Raw genomic sequence first — 21,038 nt, 5'->3', positions numbered from 1 at the left:
CTCAATAGTTATGTAATTTAAACCGCAAAGTGAAAACCGTAAAAAAAAAAACACACAAAAAACAATGGCGAAATTGCAATTTTTTTCCATTGCCCCTCAAAAAAAGTAATAATAAAAATCAATAAGTCCCATGCACACCAAAATAGTACAAATCAAAACTACGTCTCATCCCGCAAAAAAACAAGTCCAAAAAAATCACTACATTGATGGAAAAATAAAAAAATTACGGCTCTTGGAAAGAGACGATGCAAAAACAAATAATTTTAGTTCAAAAGTATTTTTATTGTCCAAAAGTCATAAAACATAAAAAACCTCTACATATGTGGTATCGCCGTAATCATACCGACCCATAGAATAAAAGTAATGTGTTATTTACACCGCACAGTGAACGGCGTCAATTTAAAACGCATAGAACAATGGTGGAATTTTAGGGTTTGTTTTGTTTATGATCCCCCCAAAAAAAGAAGTTAATAAAAAAAATTATATGTACCCTAAAATGATGCTATTAAAAAGTACAACTAGCTTTTGGAGAAGGAGCCCAGACAGCATAGCACCTACACCTTCCGCCACAGAACACCCACGCCAGGCTTATTCCAATGAGCCGTAAAAAATGCTAATGCGTCAGATTATGTTCCCTTTGTGATTGCCTTGAAAAGGCATAAGGAAATGTCCTATGGCCTAAAAAGAAAAAATATATATCCAAAAACACATTGTTTCACTAAGGCCCTGCTCAAACTAAGGATTTTTCCACTGAAATATAGCCGCATTTATTGTACGCAGATTACCACCGTCCATTGGGGACATTCTGCTTGTGGCGCTATGTGTTTGCTATTCCGATTGCTGAAAATGTAGATCGATGGGTAGCCTTGTTACAGACTAAATGTAATCACATTCCGACGCATCGGAATCAGCGTGAAAATTCAGTCACATGAACAGGGCCTTATGGTACTACATTATGTTCTAAAAGAAAATAATGGCAACTATCCTACCTCTGATATCACGGCAAAGACGCAATTCTACTTCCGATTTTCAGGCATCAGATAGAGAAAGAAAGACACACAGACGGTAACGCTGCAGCAGCTTCTAGTAAGTGTTCTACTGTCTCACCCCAGTGCTGAATTCACAGCAACATTGTTCATTACTGCTGTATAAGCTTCATGCTGCTGCTTCTATACATGAGATATATAGAGATAAGAGCAGGATTCTCCTCTTCCGTACGTGTGCAGTGTATAGAAGACATAACAGCAGTTAGGCTCCACCTACTAGCTCAGGGAAAACTGATAGACTACAGAAAAGTAAACTGCTGAAAAATGCAGGATTCAAGTCATATCATTGTCAGAAAAAGTGTTATTCCTCTTGTACCCACGACAGCTTATTCTGAAAAAAGTCACCTGAAAAGATAGGCAAGCTTTAAAATGTATAGTTTATAAGTTCATTTTCAGCAATAACTCTTTCAGGACAGAGCCATTTTTGTTTTTTTTTACAATTGCACTTTTTCATTTTTCCATGAATGAGGTGGTGTGAGGCCTTCCTTTTTGCAGGAGCAGTTGTAGTTGCTATTGGCAGTATTTAAAGTATCATATGATCTACTAAGAAACGGAAAAAAAATAAAAAAAAAAATCTGCAGGGTAAAATTGGGAAAAACTGATTCCTCCATTATTTGGAGGTTTCGTTTTTATGGCGGTGAAAAGGACAACTTTATTTTGCAGATCAATACTATTACAGCGATATCAAATTTATATAGTTTTTTTGGTGTTAAACTACTTTTACAAAGAAAAAACTAATTTGTTTTAAAAAAAAAAAAACGTTATTTCATCACATTCTGAGAGCCATAACGTTTTAATTTTTTCGTCACACCGATGACTTTTTGCAGGAAGCTATGGTGATAAAAAAAGTGATTCTGGAGTTTACATTTTTTTTGTCTTTATGGCAATCCTTGTGCGAGTTAAACAAGTTATATTGTAATAGTTAAGACTTTTACAGAAGCGGAAATACAAATATTATTTATTTTTTACATTACTTTAAGAGGGGGGGGGAAAGAAGTTTTGTTTCTTCCACTACTAAAAACCTTTCCTAGTCTCCCTCGCCAGATTGCTGATTCAATACACTGCAATACTATGTATTGCAGTAGATTGTTCTTTTTTAACCCCTTAACGACCGGCTGTCTTTTGACGTCAGGCGGTGCATGTACTCAGTCTACAGCGACGCCTTTTGACGTCGCTGTAGTAGAGTGGGTTTATCGGCACCCTGGTGACATCTGCACTAAAAACCGGCTGTAAGTAACAGGTCCGGTTCTTAGTGCAGCCATCAGGACCTGCCGATTTCGTCGTAACAGCACGTGACCGCTGTGACAGCCAATCACAGCGGTCACATGCTGTTACTGCGTACAGAGCCGCCGGGAGTGTCTAAATGACAGCTCCTGCTCTAAGAACGAGCTGTTGCTAGCAGCTCTGTTCTTAGAGCAGTGATCAGGAGCCAATAGTATTGGTTCCTGATCTTTTGTGATCACTATGAGATCCAATCATAGTGATCACTACTGTAAAATAAAAGTAAAAACATGTATCTGTTTCTCCTCACTGTTCTAGCTGTGGAGAGAAACCGCAAGCACCGCAAAAACTACGGTCGTGTGCATGGCCCCATAGAAAAGAATGGGGCCGCAATTCTCCCGTGGATTTTCGGGGGAATTGCGGCCGCAAAAACACATTTATGTGCATGGGGCCTTAGACGGCGTAGGGTGCTGTTCTGGGCTTGGGTTTACGGTTTGTGTTAGGCGTAGGGTTTAGGTTTGAAAAAAAAAAAAATAAAAAAAAAAAAAAAAAAGTTTAATTCTTTTAGTGTTCTTAGTTGATTAGGCTTCATGCACACGACCGTGCTCGTAATTACGACTCGTAATGCCGGGCACGGCCGGCCGCGGGCAGCCGAACGCTTTTGCGAGCCGTGCTGTCATTATAAAGTATAGCAGCACGGCCCGTAAAATAGAAAAATAGAACATGTTCTATTTTTTTTTTAACGGCACGGGCACCTTCCCGTGAGAAAACGGGAAGGTACCCGTGGGTAACAGAAGTCTATGAGCCCGTTATTGCAGGTCGTAATTACGACCCGCAATAACGGGTGTTTTTACGGTCGTGTGCATGAGGCCTTAGTTGATAAAAAAAAAAAAATTAAACCGCTAGTTCCATTTATTATTTGCGGTTTAGACTGTTATCATTATGGCTGCCAGAAGATACAGCGTTGAGGAAGCCTATCAGATGCTATGCTCCGATACGGATTCTGCATCTGAAGTTGAGCTTTTAGGGTATGTGCACACGTAGTGACCAAAAACGTCTGAAAATACGGAGCTGTTTTCAAGGGAAAACAGACCCTGATTTTCAGACATTTTTTGAGCAACTCACGGTTTTCGCTGCGTTTTTTACGTCCGTTTTTGGAGCTGTTTTCATTGGAGTCTATGAGAAAACAGCTCCAAAAACGTCCAAAGAAGTGTCCTGCACTTCTTTTGACGAGGCTGTATTTTTACGCGTCGTCGTTTGACAGCTGTCAAACGACGATGCGTAAATGACAGGTCGTCTGTACAGTACGTTGGCAAACCCATTCAAATGAATGGGCAGATGTTTGCCGACGTATTGTAGCCCTATTTTCAGACGTAAAACGAGGCATAATACGCCTCGTTTACGTGTGAAAATAGGTCGTGTGAACCCAGCCTTACTTGAAAGTGACAGCTAAAGTGTCGCTTCAAGGGATTCAAGTTGCAATGCAGAACGCATTTGTCCTGTACAAAAAAATCAGCGGGCAGGGTGACATTCTTTGAATTGCAGGAGAAAGTGATTGAAGATCTCCTATTTCAATCTGCAGACCAGAGAGTAGTCCATGAGTCAGAGGATGTACACCGACTTGTTGAAAAACATTTTTTACACCCCATCCCTTCAACATCTAACCAAAAATACCCCAAAAAACGGTGTCGGGTCTGCAGCAAACGAGGACAGCGAAGTGAGTCACAATATTATTGTTCCGCTTGTCCTTCCAACCCTGGTCTATGCACAAGTCCCTGTTTTGTCCTTATCAATACACTATGGGCTTTATTACAGTTTTGTTCAGGTTTTTGGTGAACCTCTTACACCCGACAATACTTCTAGAAATAGCGACATTAATTTGGGGAGTAGTGGTCCTTTACTGTATCTATACATACGGTGTGGGACACTGCCCCTTTATATATTCTACAGGTGATTGGTTGTTTTGTGCACATGGTGGTTCCTACCTTGCCGGGCAGGGGCTTGTTATGGTGTACCGCGTCACTTGGCACATTCGTCCTTATATAGGGATTGATGGAGCTAAAGAGACGTTGTATGACCGTTCACCTTGAATAATAAAGTCATTACAGCCCTACAAATTTTCTTTCATCCTGTGAACATGCTCTAGTTTTCCACATAGCTGGATACATTCTTCCTCCTTTTTTTTGGATATATTGCCCTTTTCCGCCAACAGTTTAATACATTTTCCCACTCTAACTTACTATATATCAGAGCGGGTTGATAGACATAATGTCTATGGACTGACATGATTTCAGGACAGATGCTTTCTTAGCATGACATAGTCATAGGGTGTAGAAACTGTTAGGGACATCTATTTCTCAATCTAGAAAAGTAGAATCCTCCCATTTTCAAAGCAAAATGTGTGTCCTGAAAGCCTCCGGGTGCTCCCTTCATTTTGGGTCCTGCCGTGTGTCCAGGAAACACATTAGGGCCACAATGGGGATATTTTTGAACACAGGAGAAACAGGGTGATACATTTTCTGGTGCATTTCCTTATTCTCATGTCCTCTGTACAAGAAATCTGACCTTAAAATGACACATTTGTGAAAAAAAGTGAAATAAAATTTTCTTTCCACCTGCTTTGCATTAATTCCTGCGAAAACTGTGGGGTCAAAATACTTAGTACACACCTAGATGAATACCTTAAGGGGTCTAGTTTTCAAAATGGGGTCATTTATTGGGAGTTTCTATCTTTTTGGCAGCTCTGTGCCTCTATAAATGTGTAATGGGACCTGAAACATTTTCAAGCAAAATGTGTGTCCTGAATGCCTCCGGTTGCTCCCTTCCTTTCGGGCCCTGCCGTGTGTCCAGGCAACGCATTAGGGTCACAATGTGGGCATTTTTGAAAACAGGAGAAACAGGGTGATAGATTTTGGGGTGCATTTCTTCATTCTCATGGTCGCTTTACAAAAAAAAAAATCGGTCTTCAAAGTGATAATTTTATGAAAAAAGTGAAATTATGTTTTTACACCTGCTTTGCATGAATTCTTACAAAAAAACTGTGGGGTCAAAATACTTACAACACCCCTTAATAAATACCTTAAGGGGTGTAGTTTTCAAAATGGTGTCACTTGTGGGGGTTTCCACCATTCTGACACCTATGAGCCTCTGAAAACCTGGCTTGGTGCAGGAAAACAAAATGTACTTCAAAATGTATAAAATCATTACTAAACTTGTAAGTCTTCTAAATTGCTCAAAAAAGCTGCCAAAATAGAGTAAAGCGATGGAAATATATATTTAATAAAAAAAATTGTACAGTATGTATGTACATATGTGACATATTGCAGTTAAAAATAGGGAAAAATGATAATTTTTACAAAATTTCTTCAATTTTTTCATTAATTTCCGCAAATCGTATCAGTCTACTTTTACCACTAAAATAAAGTACAACATGTGACGAAAAAACAATGTCAGAATTACTTGGATATTCAAAACTTTCGCAGAGTTATTCTCTGATAAAGTCAGACATACCAGATTTAACAAAATTTGGCTTGGTCATTAAGGTCTTTTCAGGCCCGGTCATTAAGGGGTTAAAGGCTTCTGGCAGGGCATAACAGTGGCAGACAGAAGTCAGACCTGGGGGCGTTCAATAGGCACCCAAACTCACACGACCACCATCGGAACTCCGTGATCAGGGGGTGCGGAGGGGGGCAGTGGGCTATCAGAGTGGGACCACCCTCCCTTTTTATAACCGCTTAGATGCCGCAGTCGCTATTGACTGTGGAATCTAAGTGGTTAAACGGCGAGAAACAGAGCGCTCTCTGTTCCTGGTCGTTAGTGTAAGGCGTCAGCTGCAAGATACAGCTACTGCTTAGTGGATGAGCACCCACAGGACTAGTGATGTCACGATACCAGAATTTGGACTTTGATACCGATACTTTGTGTAGCATTACGATTTTGATGCCAAAACGATACTTTGCCAACAGTAATAATAAAAAAAAGTTCTTCCGTTTTCTGATGTGAGGCGCGAGGTGTGATGATGAATTTTGAATGTGCCTCACATTAATAGTAATTAACCCCATCATGTTTCTCAATCATAATGGGTTAATGTATAAGGTACATGATGGGGTTAATTACTATTAATGTGAAGCACATGGAGGTTAAATTAATAACACCTCGTGCCCCACAATAAGTGAAAGAAAGCAGTTTATTTTATTTTTTTACAGCGTACACATAAATGACGCAAAAAAATAGTTGTGCAGGTTACTACGGCTGCGTCAATACTGAATATGTGTTTATTTTATGTATTGAGACCTATTTTAATGTTTATTGTAAAAAAGTTGTATGTGTATTTATTTATTTTTTATTTAAAATTACTTTATGTTTTTACTTTTATGTACTGGCATAGATCAGATAAATGCCAGCACATTAGCCTGTGTACGTATCGTACACAGGCAGTTGTTAGGACATACGGTAAGACAGCCCTGGGGTCCGTCAATAGACCCTGGGATGTCTGCCCATATATGGTATGTCCCTCAATCGCGTCACAGGAATTCCCTGTGACACGATCCAGGGGCATCCCCCCCCTTCTCATTTTCCCCTGAATGTGCAGTCAGCTTTGATTGCAGAATTCAGGGGAATAGCGGTGGAGATGAGGTTTTTCTTATCTCCGCCGTTATATAGAGCAGGGCTGCGGCGGTGCAATACAGCAATTGCCCCGCTCCTGACAATAAGTGCGCGCGTGGCCAGCCTGAGGTGATGCGGCCGGCGCTGCACTAATAAGCGGCGGTTCAGGCACTGAAGACAGAACATGTGGGTGTTTTGCAGTGCGTCCGCCATGTTCTGTCTTCAGTGCTGCCGCTTATTAGTGCAGCGCCGGCCGCATCACGCTGACCGCGCGCACTGGTCAGGACTGAGGAGCGGGGCAAAGGCTGTATAACACAGCCGCAGCTCTGCTCTCATATAGTCATGTGTTACAATACCGAGCGGTGCGGCTGCACAGCTTAGTATCGAAATACATGAAATAACGGTATCGAACCGTTTGCGGGGTGCACGGTATCGAAACAGTATCGAAGTTTCGATGCATCGTGCATCCCTACACAGGAGTGCTCAGAAGCCTCTTCTACAGCAACGCCAAAAAGACATTGCTGTAGACCAAGGACCTGCGCTGCCTGCAGTCAAAAAGACAGCGGTTGGCCGGAAAAGGGTTAAGTAGTCTTAAATAGTGGTCTCTCCTGACCTAGGTTAGAATTTGATCACCCATCCTCTGTTCCACTTACCATAAAAATCTTGAAAATGCATCATGTCCTCATCACAGAGTCCTGGTCTTAATGACATCTTAACAATTTGTCCATCCATCAGCTGAGGAAAAACATTAACATTTTAGTCATCTAACATAGCAGTGAGACTTTAAGACCAACAAGACCACCACAGCAACTATCCATACAAATTGGCAGCGATTCCATAGTAGAACATTCCTGCCGTACAGAGGAGAAACACAGTAGCTGTCATACGACAGTGATGTAAGCTCCTCCCACATTGGTCTCCGTTAGCAGGGGTGGGGGTAATTTTTGTCACGACTAGAAGGGGGATTAGAGTAATTGGGGCAGATTTACTAATACGGTCTAAACTTCAGAAAGTGTAAACTTAGACCAGGCAATCAAAAAAGTGCACCAAATTGATCAATGTTATGCATGCTGTATGATAAAGTTGGCGCATCTAGCTAGACATGTTAAGACACATTTCTCTTTCGAATACCACCAATTTTGGCGAATGTTGTGAATTTAATAAATGTGACGCACAGCATGTACGCCAGAAGTCTGGCATACTTACCTAGTTAATTTGCCCATCCGTTGTTATTATAAGGAAAGGGGGTGAGAGTCGTGGTGTGAATAGAGAGAATGGGGTTTTTTATTACTACTGGGAAGTAAAACCTCAAATGATGTGCAATGTCAGATTCGCACATGATCGCTGAACATTTTTTCATGATGACCTGGAAAAAGCCTTTCCTGGTGAAACTCGAATCAGGCGGATTATATTTTATATGCTACGCGGATTTTTATACGTTGCTTTAAACGTTACAACATATAACAAGGGTCTCAAACTCGGCCAGGTAAATGGGTAGCACATAGGAAAAAAATTTCAAGTTGACGGGCCGCGTTACTTTCAAATTTGATACTATACAAAATTATGGTTAATCAATTAGTTATTTTAACTACTATAACAATACTACATTACATTACTATAACAATACTACATAATTACAATAATAGCGCTAGTTTTAAATTTATAAGAAATGTGCGAGTTTACACCACTTGCTTATTTTAACAATCCAGTTTTCCAGTTTAAGTGTCACTAAATGCAGTCTGGCTGCTCAGTTGGCAACGGTTAGCAGACACAAGAATATGAAGATTAGGCAACCCCTTTTTAGATACTGCCACGGATCCCCCTGTAGATACACATAGATACACACACCTCCATCGGGTCTCACTCTAGGAGTGGAATCCCCAGCCTGAGCGTTGCCGACGTTTAGGCCAGGGATTCCTCAACTGTAAGAGCCCCTCACGTCACTGTCCGTAGACAATGACGTCAGGGGATCCTGCTGTACCGGCATTTGATGTCAGGGGCAACCCCAGAGGGAGTCCCAGAGCAGAGCACTAGCATGGGCTCTGCTCTGGGGAAGCCCCTGACATCACCATACATGGACAGTGATGTCAGGGGCATTCCACGGGATGTCTATTCACAATCTCTGCACTTCGTTACTCTTTCTGTGGTACTTACAGCAAAGCAGGCGTAATCTCGCGAGATTACGCTGTAGATGACAGGTTACGAGACTACGCTTCCTCTGCTGTAAGTACCACAGACAAAGTAACGAAGTGCAGAGATTGTGAATAGACATCCCGTGGAATGTCTATTCACTGTCTAAACACTTCAGTATTGTTAATGTGTTAGTATAAGACAGCACATAGTGATCTAAAAGGATCCCTATGCGCTGACTAAATGAATGGAGAGGAGTGCATGAGGCTGATTGGTCAGCGTCATACACTCCTCTGTACAACGCCCACTTGGTCTAAAGTAAAAATACGCCCAATTGGGCATTAAGAAACTCATAAGCATAAATCTAAAATCGCTAATAAAGTGGTGAAAACAGATCGTTTTTTGTTTTTTTTAAATAAAAAGCACTGCGGTCACCTACATTATAGCACCGATCTCCTTATGTAGGAGATAGGGCACTTATAATGTGGTGACAGAGCCTCATTAAAGAGGCTGTCACCAGATTTTGCAACCCCTATCTGCTATTGCAGCAGATCGGCGCTGCAATGTAAATTACAGTAACAGTTTTATTTTTAAAAAAACGAGCATTTTTGGCCAAGTTATGACCATTTTTGTATTTATGCAAATGAGGCTTGCAAAAGTCCAACTGGGCGTGTATTATGTGCGTACATCGGGGCGTTTTTTACTACTTTTACTAGCTGGGCGTTTTGACGAGAAGTATCATCCACTTCTCTACACAACGCCCAGCTTCTGGCAGTGCAGACACAGCGTGTTCTCGAGAGATCACGCTGTGACGTCACTCACTTCCTGCCCCAGGTCGTGCATCGTGTCGGACGAGCGAGGACACATCGGCACCAGAGGCTAAAGTTGATTCTGCAGCAGCATCGGCGTTTGCAGGTAAGTCGATGTAGCTACTTACCTGCAAACGCTGATGCTGCTGCAGAATCAACTGTAGCCTCTGGTGCCGATGTGTCCTCGCTCGTCCGACACGATGCAGGAAGTAAGTGACGTCACAGCGTGATCTCTCGAGAACACGCTGTGTGTCTGCACTGCCAGAAGCTGGGCGTTCTGAAGAGAAGTGGATGATACTTCTCGTCAGAACGCCCAGCTAGTAAAAGTAGTAAAAACGCCCCGATGTAACGAACACAATACACGCCCAGTTGGACTTTTGCAAGCCTCATTTGCATAAATACAAAAATGGTCATAACTTGGCCAAAAATGCTCGTTTTTTAAAAATAAAAACGTTACTGTAATCTACATTGCAGCGCCCATCTGCTGCAATAGCAGATAGGGGTTGCAAAATCTGGTGACAGAGCCTCTTTAAGGATGCACGATGCATCGAAACTTCGATACTGTTTCGATACGTTGCATCCCCAAACCGTTCGATACCGTTGTTTCATGTATTTCGATACTAAGCTGCGCCGCCGCACAGCTCGGTATAGTAACACATGAATGAAAGAGAGCGGGGCTGCGTAATACAGGTCATTGCCGCGCTCCTGAGTCCCGACAACAAGTGCGGTCAGCGCTGCACTAATGAACGCCGGCACTGAAGACACAACATGGCGGCCGCACTGCAAAACACCCCCGTGTTCTGTCTTCAGTGCCTGTGCCGCCGCTCATTGGTTTAGCGCCAGCCGCATCACCTCATGCTGACCGTGCGCGCACTTCCTGTCAGTAGTAGGAATGCACGATGCATCGAAACTTCGATACTGTTTCGATACTCTGCATCCCCAAACGGTTCAATGCCAATATTTCATGTATTTCGATACTTAGCTGTGCGGCTGCCCAGCTAAGTATAGTAACACATGAATGTATGAGAGCGGGGCTGTGGCTGTGTGATAGTCATTGCCGCTCTCCTGAGTCCTGATAACAAGTGCGCGTTGTCAGGATGACGTGATGCGGCCAGCGCTGCACTAATGAGCGGCAGCACTGAAGACAGAACATGGCGGGCGCGCTGCAAAACATCCCCATGTTCTGTCCTCTGTGCCTGAACCGCCGCTCATTACTGCAGCACCGGCCGCATCTCCTCATGCGCACGTACTTCCTGTCAGGAAGCGGGGCAATGGCTGTATTACACAGCTGCAGCCCCGCTCTATAACGGCGGAGATCAGAGAAACCTCTCATCTCCGCCGTTATTCCCGTGAATGCTGCGATCACAGCTGACTGCAGCATTCAGGGGAAAGTGAGAAGCAGGGATGCCCCTTGGATGGCGTCACAGGGAATTCCTGTGACGCGATTGAGGGACATACCATATATGGGCAGACAGATCAGGGTCCATTGAAGGACCCCAGGGCTCTCTTACCTAAGTATGCCCTAACAACAGAAAATATAGTATGTCCTAACAGCTGCCGGTGTACTATAAGTACACAGGCTAACGTACTGTATATAGATATATGCCAGTACATTAAAGTTTAAAAAATAAAGAACATAAAGTAATGTTAAATTTAAAAAAATACACATACACCTTTTTTACAATAAACATTAATATAGGTCTCAATACACAAAATATACACGCATTCGGTATTGGCGTGGCTGTAATAACCTGCACAACAATTTTTTTGCGTCATTTAGGATGTGTACGCTGTAAAAAAATAAAATAAAAACTGCTTTCTATCACTTATTGTGGGGCACAAGGTGTGATGAATTTAACCTCCATGTACCTCACATTAATAGTAATTAACCCCCTCATGTACCTTACATATTAACCCATTATGAATGAGAAACATGATGGGGTTAATTACTATTAATGTGAGGCACGTGAAGGTTAAATTCATCATCACACCACGCGCCTCACATCAGAAAATGGAAGAACTTTTTTTTATTATTACTGTTGACAAAGTATCGAATTGGTATCGAAATCACAATACTAAACCGAGTATCGGCATCAAAGTCCAAATTCTGGTAAATAAAAAACACTGCTGTAATCTGCATTATAGCGCCGATCACATCATGTACAATATAGGCCACTTATGTGGTGACAGAGCCTCTTTAAATAAAAAAAATTTGTGTAAAAAAAATAAAAACATTTAATTAACCCTTAGGCCTCATGCACACGACCGTGTTTTTGCGTCCGCAATTCAACCGCAAATCCACGGGTAAATTGCGGACCCATTCATTTCTATGGGCCCATACACACTATCCGTGTTTTCACGGCTCTCCGCATGTCCGCACATCCGTGCCGCAGAAACTACGGACATGTCCTATTATGGGCCGCAAATGCGGTGCGGACATGCCAATAGAAGTCAATGGGCCCGTGGAAATTGCGGATACACCGCCGTGTGTCATCCGCAGTTTTGCGGATTTGCGGAAGTGTTGCTAGGCGACGACCGGGAATGAGTTCTGTCGTCATCATGTTTTACCTAGGCTTTTTATTTTTCATCCGCATTTTGCGGATTACATACGGATGAACTGCGGAGGACATACGGATGAACTGCGGATGACATTTCACGGAACACGGTCCTGGAATTTGCGGACCAGAAAAACACTACGGTCGTGTGCATGAGGCCTTAGTGACCAGCCCATTATAGGCCCTAATGACCAAGCTATTTTATTCGTTTTTCTATAGTCGCATTCAAAGAGCTATAACTTTTTTATTTTTTCGTCTACATAGCTGTATGAGGACTTGTTTTTTGCGGGATTAGTTGTGCTTTTTAATAGCACCATTTTTGGGTACATATAATTTTTATATTAACTTTTATTAACCTTTTTGGGGGGGGGGGGGGATTATAAAAAAAAACAACTGAAATTCCGCCATTGTTCTTTAAATTGACGCCGTTCACTGTGCGGAGTAAATAACACGCTACCTTTATTCTATGGGTCGGTATGATTACGGCGATACCACATATGTAGAGGTTTTTTTTATGTTTTACGACTTTTGCACAATAAAAACACTTTTGAACTAAAATTATTTGTTTTTGCATCATCGCTTTGCAAGAGCTGTAATTTTTTTATTTTTCCATCAATGTAGTGATTTTTTGTGCTTGTTTTCTGCGGGACGAGACGTAGTTTTGAATGGTACTGTTTTGGGGTGCATGGGACTTATTGATTCATTTTTATTATGACTTTTTTGGGGGGCAATGGAAAAAAATTGCAATTTCGCCATGGTTTTTTGCGGGTTTTTTTTACGGTGTTCACCTTGCGGTTTAAATTACATATTAACTTTATTAATGGAGTCATTACGGTCGCGGCGATACCACATAGGTGTACTTTTTTTTTTTACACTTTTACTAAATAAAACCACTTTTTATGGAAAAAAATGGATTTTTTACTGTACTTTTTATTAATAATCTTTATTTCACTTTGATTACTTATTTTATTAGTCCCACTAGGGGATTTTACTGTGCGATATTCCGATCGCTGCTATAATGCTTTGGTATACTTCGTATACCAGAGCATTATTGCCTGTCAGTGTAAATCTGACAGGCAATCTGTTAGGACGTGCCTCCGGCGCGTCCTAACAGGCATATGTCCAGGGCAGACCTGGGGGCTTTTATCAAGCCCCCGGCTGCCATGACACCCCATCGGAGACCCGCGATTGCATTCGCAGGCCGCCGATGGGTGACAGAGGGAGCTCACTCCCTCTGTAAACAGTTAAATGCCGCGGTCGCTATTGACGGCAGCATTTAACGGGTTAAACGGCCGCGATCGAAGTAAACTTCGATCGCGGGTGTTGGAGCAGGAGCTCAGCTGTCATCAGACAGCAGAGCTCCGGCTCCTGCCTGCACGACCCGTGCAGGACTTAGACTAGGCTGACGTGAAAAGGCGTCAGCCTAGCCTAAGGCCCCTTAGTGACCGACGTAAAAAGGCGTATTGGTGGTCACTAAGGGGTTAAAAGTTCAAAAAAAAAAACCCTTTTCCCATTTTCCCCCTAGAGCATAGTAAAAAATAAATAAACATAATTGGTATCGGCGCATCCATAAAAAAGTCTGAACTATTACAATATATCATTATTTAACCCGGACGGTGAACGCCAGTATATTAAAAAAAACACAAAAAAAAACAAACACTAATTGTAAATGCCAGAATCTCGATTTTTTTGGTCACCTCATCTCCCACAAAGAACGAAATAAAAAGTGATCAAAGCGTCGCATGTACACCAAAATGGTATTACTAAAAACGACAGCTTATCCCGCAAAAAAATAAGCCCTCATACCACTTAATTGACGGAAAAAAAAAAAAAGTTATGGCTCTCGGAATTTGGGGAAACAAAATAAATTCTCTTTTTTACACTTCGGTTTTTAATTGTAAAAGTAGTAAAATATAGAAAAAACTATATATATTTGGTATCGCCGTAATCGTATTGACCCACAGAATAAAGTTAACATGTTGTTTTAATTGCACAGTGAATTCCCTAAAGACGGCGCGCAAAAAACATGGAGGAATCGCTGTTTTTTTCATTTTCTACCCCACAAATAATTTTCCCCCCTTTTCCTAGTACATTGTATGGCAAAATAAATGGTGCTACGAAAAACTACAACTCGTCCCGCAAAAATCAAGCCCTCATACTACTATATCGACAGAAAAATAAAGACGTTATGGCTTTTGGAAGGTGGGGAGGAAAAAACGACAATTAAAATCTGAATGTTGTTTACAACGGGAAGGGGTTAAAGGAGTTGGCCCATCAGGGACATTTATGGCATATCCGCAGCGCTGTACAGAAGTCCTCTTTATTTACTGACCCCATTGGGGCTCAATCTAAATTCCCTAATGGTATGTTTTTGGGGTGTGGGAGGAAACCGGAGAACCCGGAGGAAACCCACGCAAACACGGGGAGAACATACCAACTCCATGCAGATGTTGTCCTTGGTTGGATTTGAACCCAGGACCCCAGCGCTGCAAGGCAATAGTGCTAACCACTGAGCCACCGTGCACCTAAATCGCGTTCTAACTTTCTCGCATTCCCGTTACCTCCCGGGCCACTTCCTGATTACATGGTCGGAAATTACAAAGTAGCCCAGAAGGCAGCGGGTACTAAAGAAATGTAGAACGGGGTTTAGGGGGACCTGTTGTAGAGATTGGTGCGGATCCCCTCTGGGACACGCATCTATCCGACATTTATGTAATATAGTGTGGATATGCCATGAATGTCCCTAATGGGCAAGCCCCGTTAAAGAGTATCAGACATCTTTTCTTTAGGCCTCATTAATACAAGCCTCATTCATAAGGTAATGACAGTCAATGGACAGCAGTATCTTAATATGGAGTTAGTGATTTAAAATAGTATTTTTCCTGTAGATTTGTATTTAAGGCTGTGTTCTCACCAGCGTTGTGTTTTTTCGTTGAGAGGTTCCGTATGAACTTTCCGTCGGGGGAACCCCTCAACAGAAAGGCAAACTGTAACCATAGCTTCCGTTTGCATCACCATTGATCTCCATGGTGACGGGAACATTGCTAATGGTTTCTGTTTGTCACCGTACCGTAAGGGTCCAGTTTTTTCGACGGAATCAATAGCGCAGTCAACTGCGGCCCCAAGCACACGACCGGAAAAATTGTCCGTAATTGTGGTCGACAATAACGGACCCATTCTCTTCTTTTGTCCATGGACACCTTTACGTTTATTTACGGGAAGGTGTCCGGGCCGTAGAAGAAGTGTACCGCAAAAGATAGGACATTTTTTTACTTTGTAAGGGAGCAAGGGCAGAGAATGCAAACGGCTGTCCGTGGACGTCCGTGCCTGCAATCGCAGCCTGTAATCATGCACTGGCGTGTGCATGGCACCCAATACATATGGCCAGAATTATACCGGGGATACCTGCAGATTGAATTGCAAAACACTGTGATATTTCGCAGTGGTGCACCAACATTAAAAACAACTGTTTGAGTCAGCTACGTAATTTTCTTGCAATGGCTATATAATCTACTTGATATTTTGCTGCATGAATGTCGCACATACATGCAAATACAGCGCAGCTGTAACTTTGGAACTGCGGCTGACATAATTGTATACAAACAGCTGACTAGACCTCTCACACCATGCATTATATTGTTTTAGCTGTTTTGAAAAGATAAAAAAGGAAACCAAAAGATATTGAATGTCGGGAGCTCTAGTTTTACCACAGATGGAGAGCAACAGATTGCACACCATAGCCCTATAGCATATACGTATGCACATTGTAGTGCTGGCTGTACCTTTGAATGGTTATCGATACTGTTTTCGATACTCTGAATCCCCAAACGGTTCAATACCGTTATCTCATGTATTTCGATACTTAGCTGTGCGGCCGCACAGCTCAGTATAGTAAAACATGAATGTATGGCAGCGGGGCTGCGGCTGTGTAATACAGTCATTGCCGCACTCCTGAGTCCTGATAACAAGTGCGCGCGGTCAGCATGAGGTGATGTGGCCAGCGCTGCACTAATGTCACTAACGGCACTGAACACAGAACATGGCAGGCGCACTACAAAACACCCCCATGTTCTGTCTTCAGTGCATGAACTCCCGCTCATTAGTGCAGCGCCAGCCGCATCACCTCATGCTGACCGCGCGCGCACTTCCTGTCAGGAGCGGGGCAATGGCTGTATTACACAGCCGCAGCCCCGCTCTATAACGGCGGAGATCAGAGAAACCTCTCATCTCTGCCGTTAGTCCCGTGAATGCTGCGATCACAGCTGACTGCAGCATTCAGGGGAAAATGAAAAGGGGGGATGCCCCTGGATCGCATCACAGGGAATTCCTGTGATACGATTGAGGGACATACCATATATGGACAGACAGCCCAGGGTCCATTGAAGGACCCCAGGGCCCATTGAAGGACCCCAGGGCTGTCCTACCATATTTTCTGTTAGGGCATACTTAGGTATGTCCGAACAACTGCCTGTGTACTATCCGTACACAGGCTAATGTACTGTAATATAGATATATGCCAGTACATAAAGTTGAAAAAATAAAGTAAAAACATAAAGTAATGTTAAATAAAATAAAAAAAACACATACACCTTTTTTACAATAAACATTAAAATAAATCTCAATACAAAAACCATACACACATTCAGTATTGGCGCGGCCGTAATAACCTGTACAACAATTTTTTTGCATCATTTATAGTGTACGCTGTAAAATAAAATAAAAACTGCTTTCTATCACTTATTGTGGGGTACGAGGTGCGATGATGAATTTAACCTTCATGTGCCTCACATTAATAATTAACCCCATCATGTACCTTACATATTAACCCATTATGACTGAGAAACATGATGGGGTTAATTACTATTAATGTGAGGCACATGGAGGTTAAATTCATCACACCTCGCGCCTCACATCAGAAAATGGAAGAACTTTTTTTTATTTTTTATTACTTTTGGCAAAGTATCGAAATCACAATACTAAACGAAGTATCGGTATCGAAGTCCAAATTCTGGTATCGTGACATCCCTAATATACACACACATCACACACACACACACACACACACACACACAGTATCATTCGCTATGACCTGAATCCGTTACTCCCACGGCCCTCACGGATTCAGCGTCAGCGGGTCCTGCGTGTCCCGCGGACCTGACGGGAGAAGGATTTAGCGAACGATGCAGCGGCACTGTATAGGGAATACAGAGCAGTTGTATTAACTGTAGTAACTATGGAGTCTCTTGCAAGAGCATCGCAAACGCTCTGGCCGGGGACTCCTGTTTTGGGAAAGCCTTTCATATATTGACAGTGACTTTAGTATCTTAAAAAAAAACAGAATGCCCCACCAGAGTGTCGGCAACTATATGGCCGGGGTTTCCGCTAATGGAGGAGCCCCTGATGTCACCATCCATATACGAACAGTGACATCAGGAGCTTTAGAATGCCACAATACCCAGCCAGAGAGTCTGCAACGCTCTGGCAGTGGATTCTGCTCCTGGAGGGAACCCCTGACATCACCGCTCAAATATAGACAGTACCGTTCAAGGGCTTCTCCAGTCTCAGAGTCCTCGGACAGAGTGCTACCGATGCTCTGGCCGGGGAAATTGTAGTTTAAAGCCCCTGAAATCACTGTCCATATAGGGACAGTAACGTCAGGGGCTACCCCCATGGCTGTATTCCCCAGACCAAGTGCTACCTGATACTCTTCCCCGGGATTCTGGTCCACGGTAAAGCACCCTGAAGTTTACGTTTAACATTGCCATACAGTGACATTTGTCACACATAGGCGCACATGTTAAAAACCATATACCGAACTGTGTACTCAGGATGGAATTGCATAGGATATTACGTTATTCCATCCTTAAAAAAAAAAAAAAGCATACCATGTATACCAGCCCAACGGAGGCCCCTCTTTTGAGCTAATGCATCAAACCTGCACTGTGTAAACAAGGCCTTAAGATCAAGTGACAGAGCCCAATAAGTATATATGGGGGGGGGGGGGGTGGAGATAGAGAATGACAACACTCCTAACGAGCTTCATTGGATTCCCACAACTCACCATTTATAAAAACCTGTGAAAAGGAAAGCCAGAATTGCTCTGTGTCTTGTCAATTAAAACAAACATTTACCAATCTCAGGCAGAAAGACGTGTATACATTTCTCGAATAAAACCTAGTTATAGATAGAAACATGTCCACATTTGCAGCCAGGTTTATACACAATGCTCACGGCCTGCAAGCCACTCAAAGCACTCACCCCATTTCAAGTGCAAGAACCCACAGCAGGTGTAGGCCCTCTTCCGCCTCCCGTCATCGGTCAGCTGTCCACGGCTTCGCCCACCCCGTACTCAAAACCGCTTACGGCAACTTCCCCCGGTAAAACCGACGTCCCACCTCTCAACCTCACACTCAGCCAACCAATCAGAAAAGACGCTATGACGTTCTCAGAGCTACGTTTCTTGGCCACGCCCACTATGTCCAGTTTCTTTGGCGGGAAGACTTGTCTCCAGTCAGAGGCAGCGATTCTTGTGTACTGCTGGATGCTGCATAGCGTAACATGTCAGGCGACTGTTTACATTGAGTTTATACTTAGCGGTTTAGTTTCGTTTTTCATCAGATGTGGAATTTGAGTGAGATGTCAAATTCCTATCCATGTTTCACTGGTTTTAGAATGTTGTTGGTGAGATGGTTTTGTGTCTGCAACAAAAACAGATTAGAAATGCATTACAATGAAAAGGTGGAGTACTTCATGTGAAAACTGCAAATGTGATTTTCTTTTGTCAACTTGTTTTCCCCCAAAAGCTATGGTGAAACTGCAACATAAAAAAGTGTGAATAAGAATTCATAAACTTCTAATAAAAATCCTGTGGGATCCCACGTGTTGTAGAAAGCTGCACTGCAAAATTTACTTTGTTCTCAGTAATGCAGCATATTTAATAAAAAAAAAAAAAAAAAGCTTGACAATTTTCCGTGCCGTATACAAATGAGGCGTGATGTGTCCGCTGGGCGTATTCGCAGTTTACGTAACCTATTTGTACATACGGGGATGGAATAATACCTGCAAGATGAATAATGAAAATTAACCACTTCCTGACCAGGAGTCTTACACCCCCCCCCCCCCCTGACCAGGCCCATTTTTAAGTTTTAGCCATTTGCCAATTTAAAAGCAAATAGTTCTATTATTTTTCCAACCTACATGTATTTGGTCTTGTTTTTTTTCAGAACATATTGGGCTTCCATATTGTGTAAAAAAAAATAATAGATATATTTAACTTTTTTAAAAAAATATGAAAGGAAAAATGGAAAATAAAGTTGAAAAAAATGTGAGTGTATGATTTTAGGTCATTTTTTACATCTGGTGCATGCCACTGGGTAAACACAACTGAATACATATTTGGCAACTTCTACCGACTTCAATGATACCAAATATGTGTGCATTTCTTACACGCTGGGCGCAAGGTGGCGCTTACAAAGAATGGTGCGCAAACTGGCTTTTAGAGAAAAAATTTCCAAAGCTTGTTCGTTGACACCATACGACCATTACAGATGTTGTGACGTTTCCGAACCACAAAAACTGATGGCCTATCCTCAGGATAGGCCATCAATATCTGATTGGTCAGGGACCGGCACCGTCGATCGGCTGTTTTGAAGGGGCCACAGTGCTTATACGAGCGCTGCTTCCACTTCATTTCCTTTACTGCTCACACTGTGAATCGCAGATAGGCTTGTAGCAGCAGTTCACAGTATTACAGCATTCTACCATTCAAGTGTATACTGTAATACCGTGAACCGCCGCTACAAGGGTGTCCACGATTCACAGTGTGAGCAGTAAAGTAAATGAAGGGGAAGCGACGATGGTACGAGCATCACGGCCCCTTCAAAACAGCTGATCTGCGGGGAGACGGGCCACCACCAATCTACCTTCCTGTAGGGGACGGCTCCAGGAGAAGTCCCTCACTTCACTGTCCATATATGGACAGTGAAGGCAGGGACTTCACCTGGATCAGAAACCCCGGCCATAGTGGTGGGGATTCCGCTTCAGAAGACCCTGACGTCACTGTGTCCATATATGGACAGTGAAGGCAGGGACTTCTCCTGGAGCGTAATGCCCGGCCACAGCGCTGGGGATTCCGCTTCAGAAGTCCTTGACATCACTGTGTCCATATATGGACAGTGAAGTCAGGGACTTCTCCTGGAGAGGAATCCCTGGCCACAGTGTTGCCGAAGCTGTGGCCGGGGATTCTGCTCCTACAGGGAGCAACAAAATACCCTCCTCCTCACATGCACTTTGCATTGTGAGGAGGAGGAGAGAGAGCGAGCGACGGAAGACATGGCCATCATTCGGAACTCATTCAAATGATTGCCGTGTATTACCGGACCTCATAGACTTCTATCGGGGCCGGGAGAATGGCCGAAAATAGGGGATGTCCCATTTTTTGACGTCCCGGTTTACCGGGCCGTCAAAAAATCGGTCGTGTGAATAGCCCCGTTTGGGGTCTATTGTTCCTACTGCGGCCGTGTGACGGACGTTTTTTTTTTAACGGCCATCAGACGGCTGGGAAATCCTGTCGTGTGAATAGGGCCTTATCCTGAAGATAGGCCATCAATTTTTGTGGACTGGAAAACCCCTTTGACACCCCAAAAATGATTATTTTATGGAAAGCAGACCCC

At 42.9% G+C, this 21,038-nt stretch overlaps 1 protein-coding gene across 4 annotated transcripts in view; it reads right to left on the bottom strand.

Annotated features, from left to right (window-relative positions):
* CASP8AP2 (caspase 8 associated protein 2) overlaps positions 1 to 18,777 on the bottom strand; it is an 86,059-nt gene extending 67,282 nt beyond the window's left edge. For 3 of the 4 annotated variants that reach the window (XM_075862159.1, XM_075862162.1, XM_075862161.1), the window contains exons 1-2: positions 18,625 to 18,777; positions 7,526 to 7,607 (exon numbers count right to left, since the gene is read on the bottom strand). In XM_075862159.1, the coding sequence (XP_075718274.1) occupies positions 7,526 to 7,604 (79 nt within the window). In that variant the 5' untranslated portion in view covers positions 7,605 to 7,607; positions 18,625 to 18,777. The remainder of the gene's footprint in view (positions 1 to 7,525; positions 7,608 to 18,624) is intronic. The other variant, XM_075862160.1, reaches the window with a different exon arrangement.
* Between the last annotated feature and the right edge of the window lie 2,261 nt (positions 18,778 to 21,038).

Source organism: Rhinoderma darwinii, chromosome 4 (genome assembly GCF_050947455.1).
Source record: "Rhinoderma darwinii isolate aRhiDar2 chromosome 4, aRhiDar2.hap1, whole genome shotgun sequence".
Lineage (NCBI taxonomy): Eukaryota > Metazoa > Chordata > Amphibia > Anura > Rhinodermatidae > Rhinoderma > Rhinoderma darwinii.
Note: the sequence above shows the minus strand (reverse complement) of the source record. Positions and strands in the feature narration are given on the sequence as shown.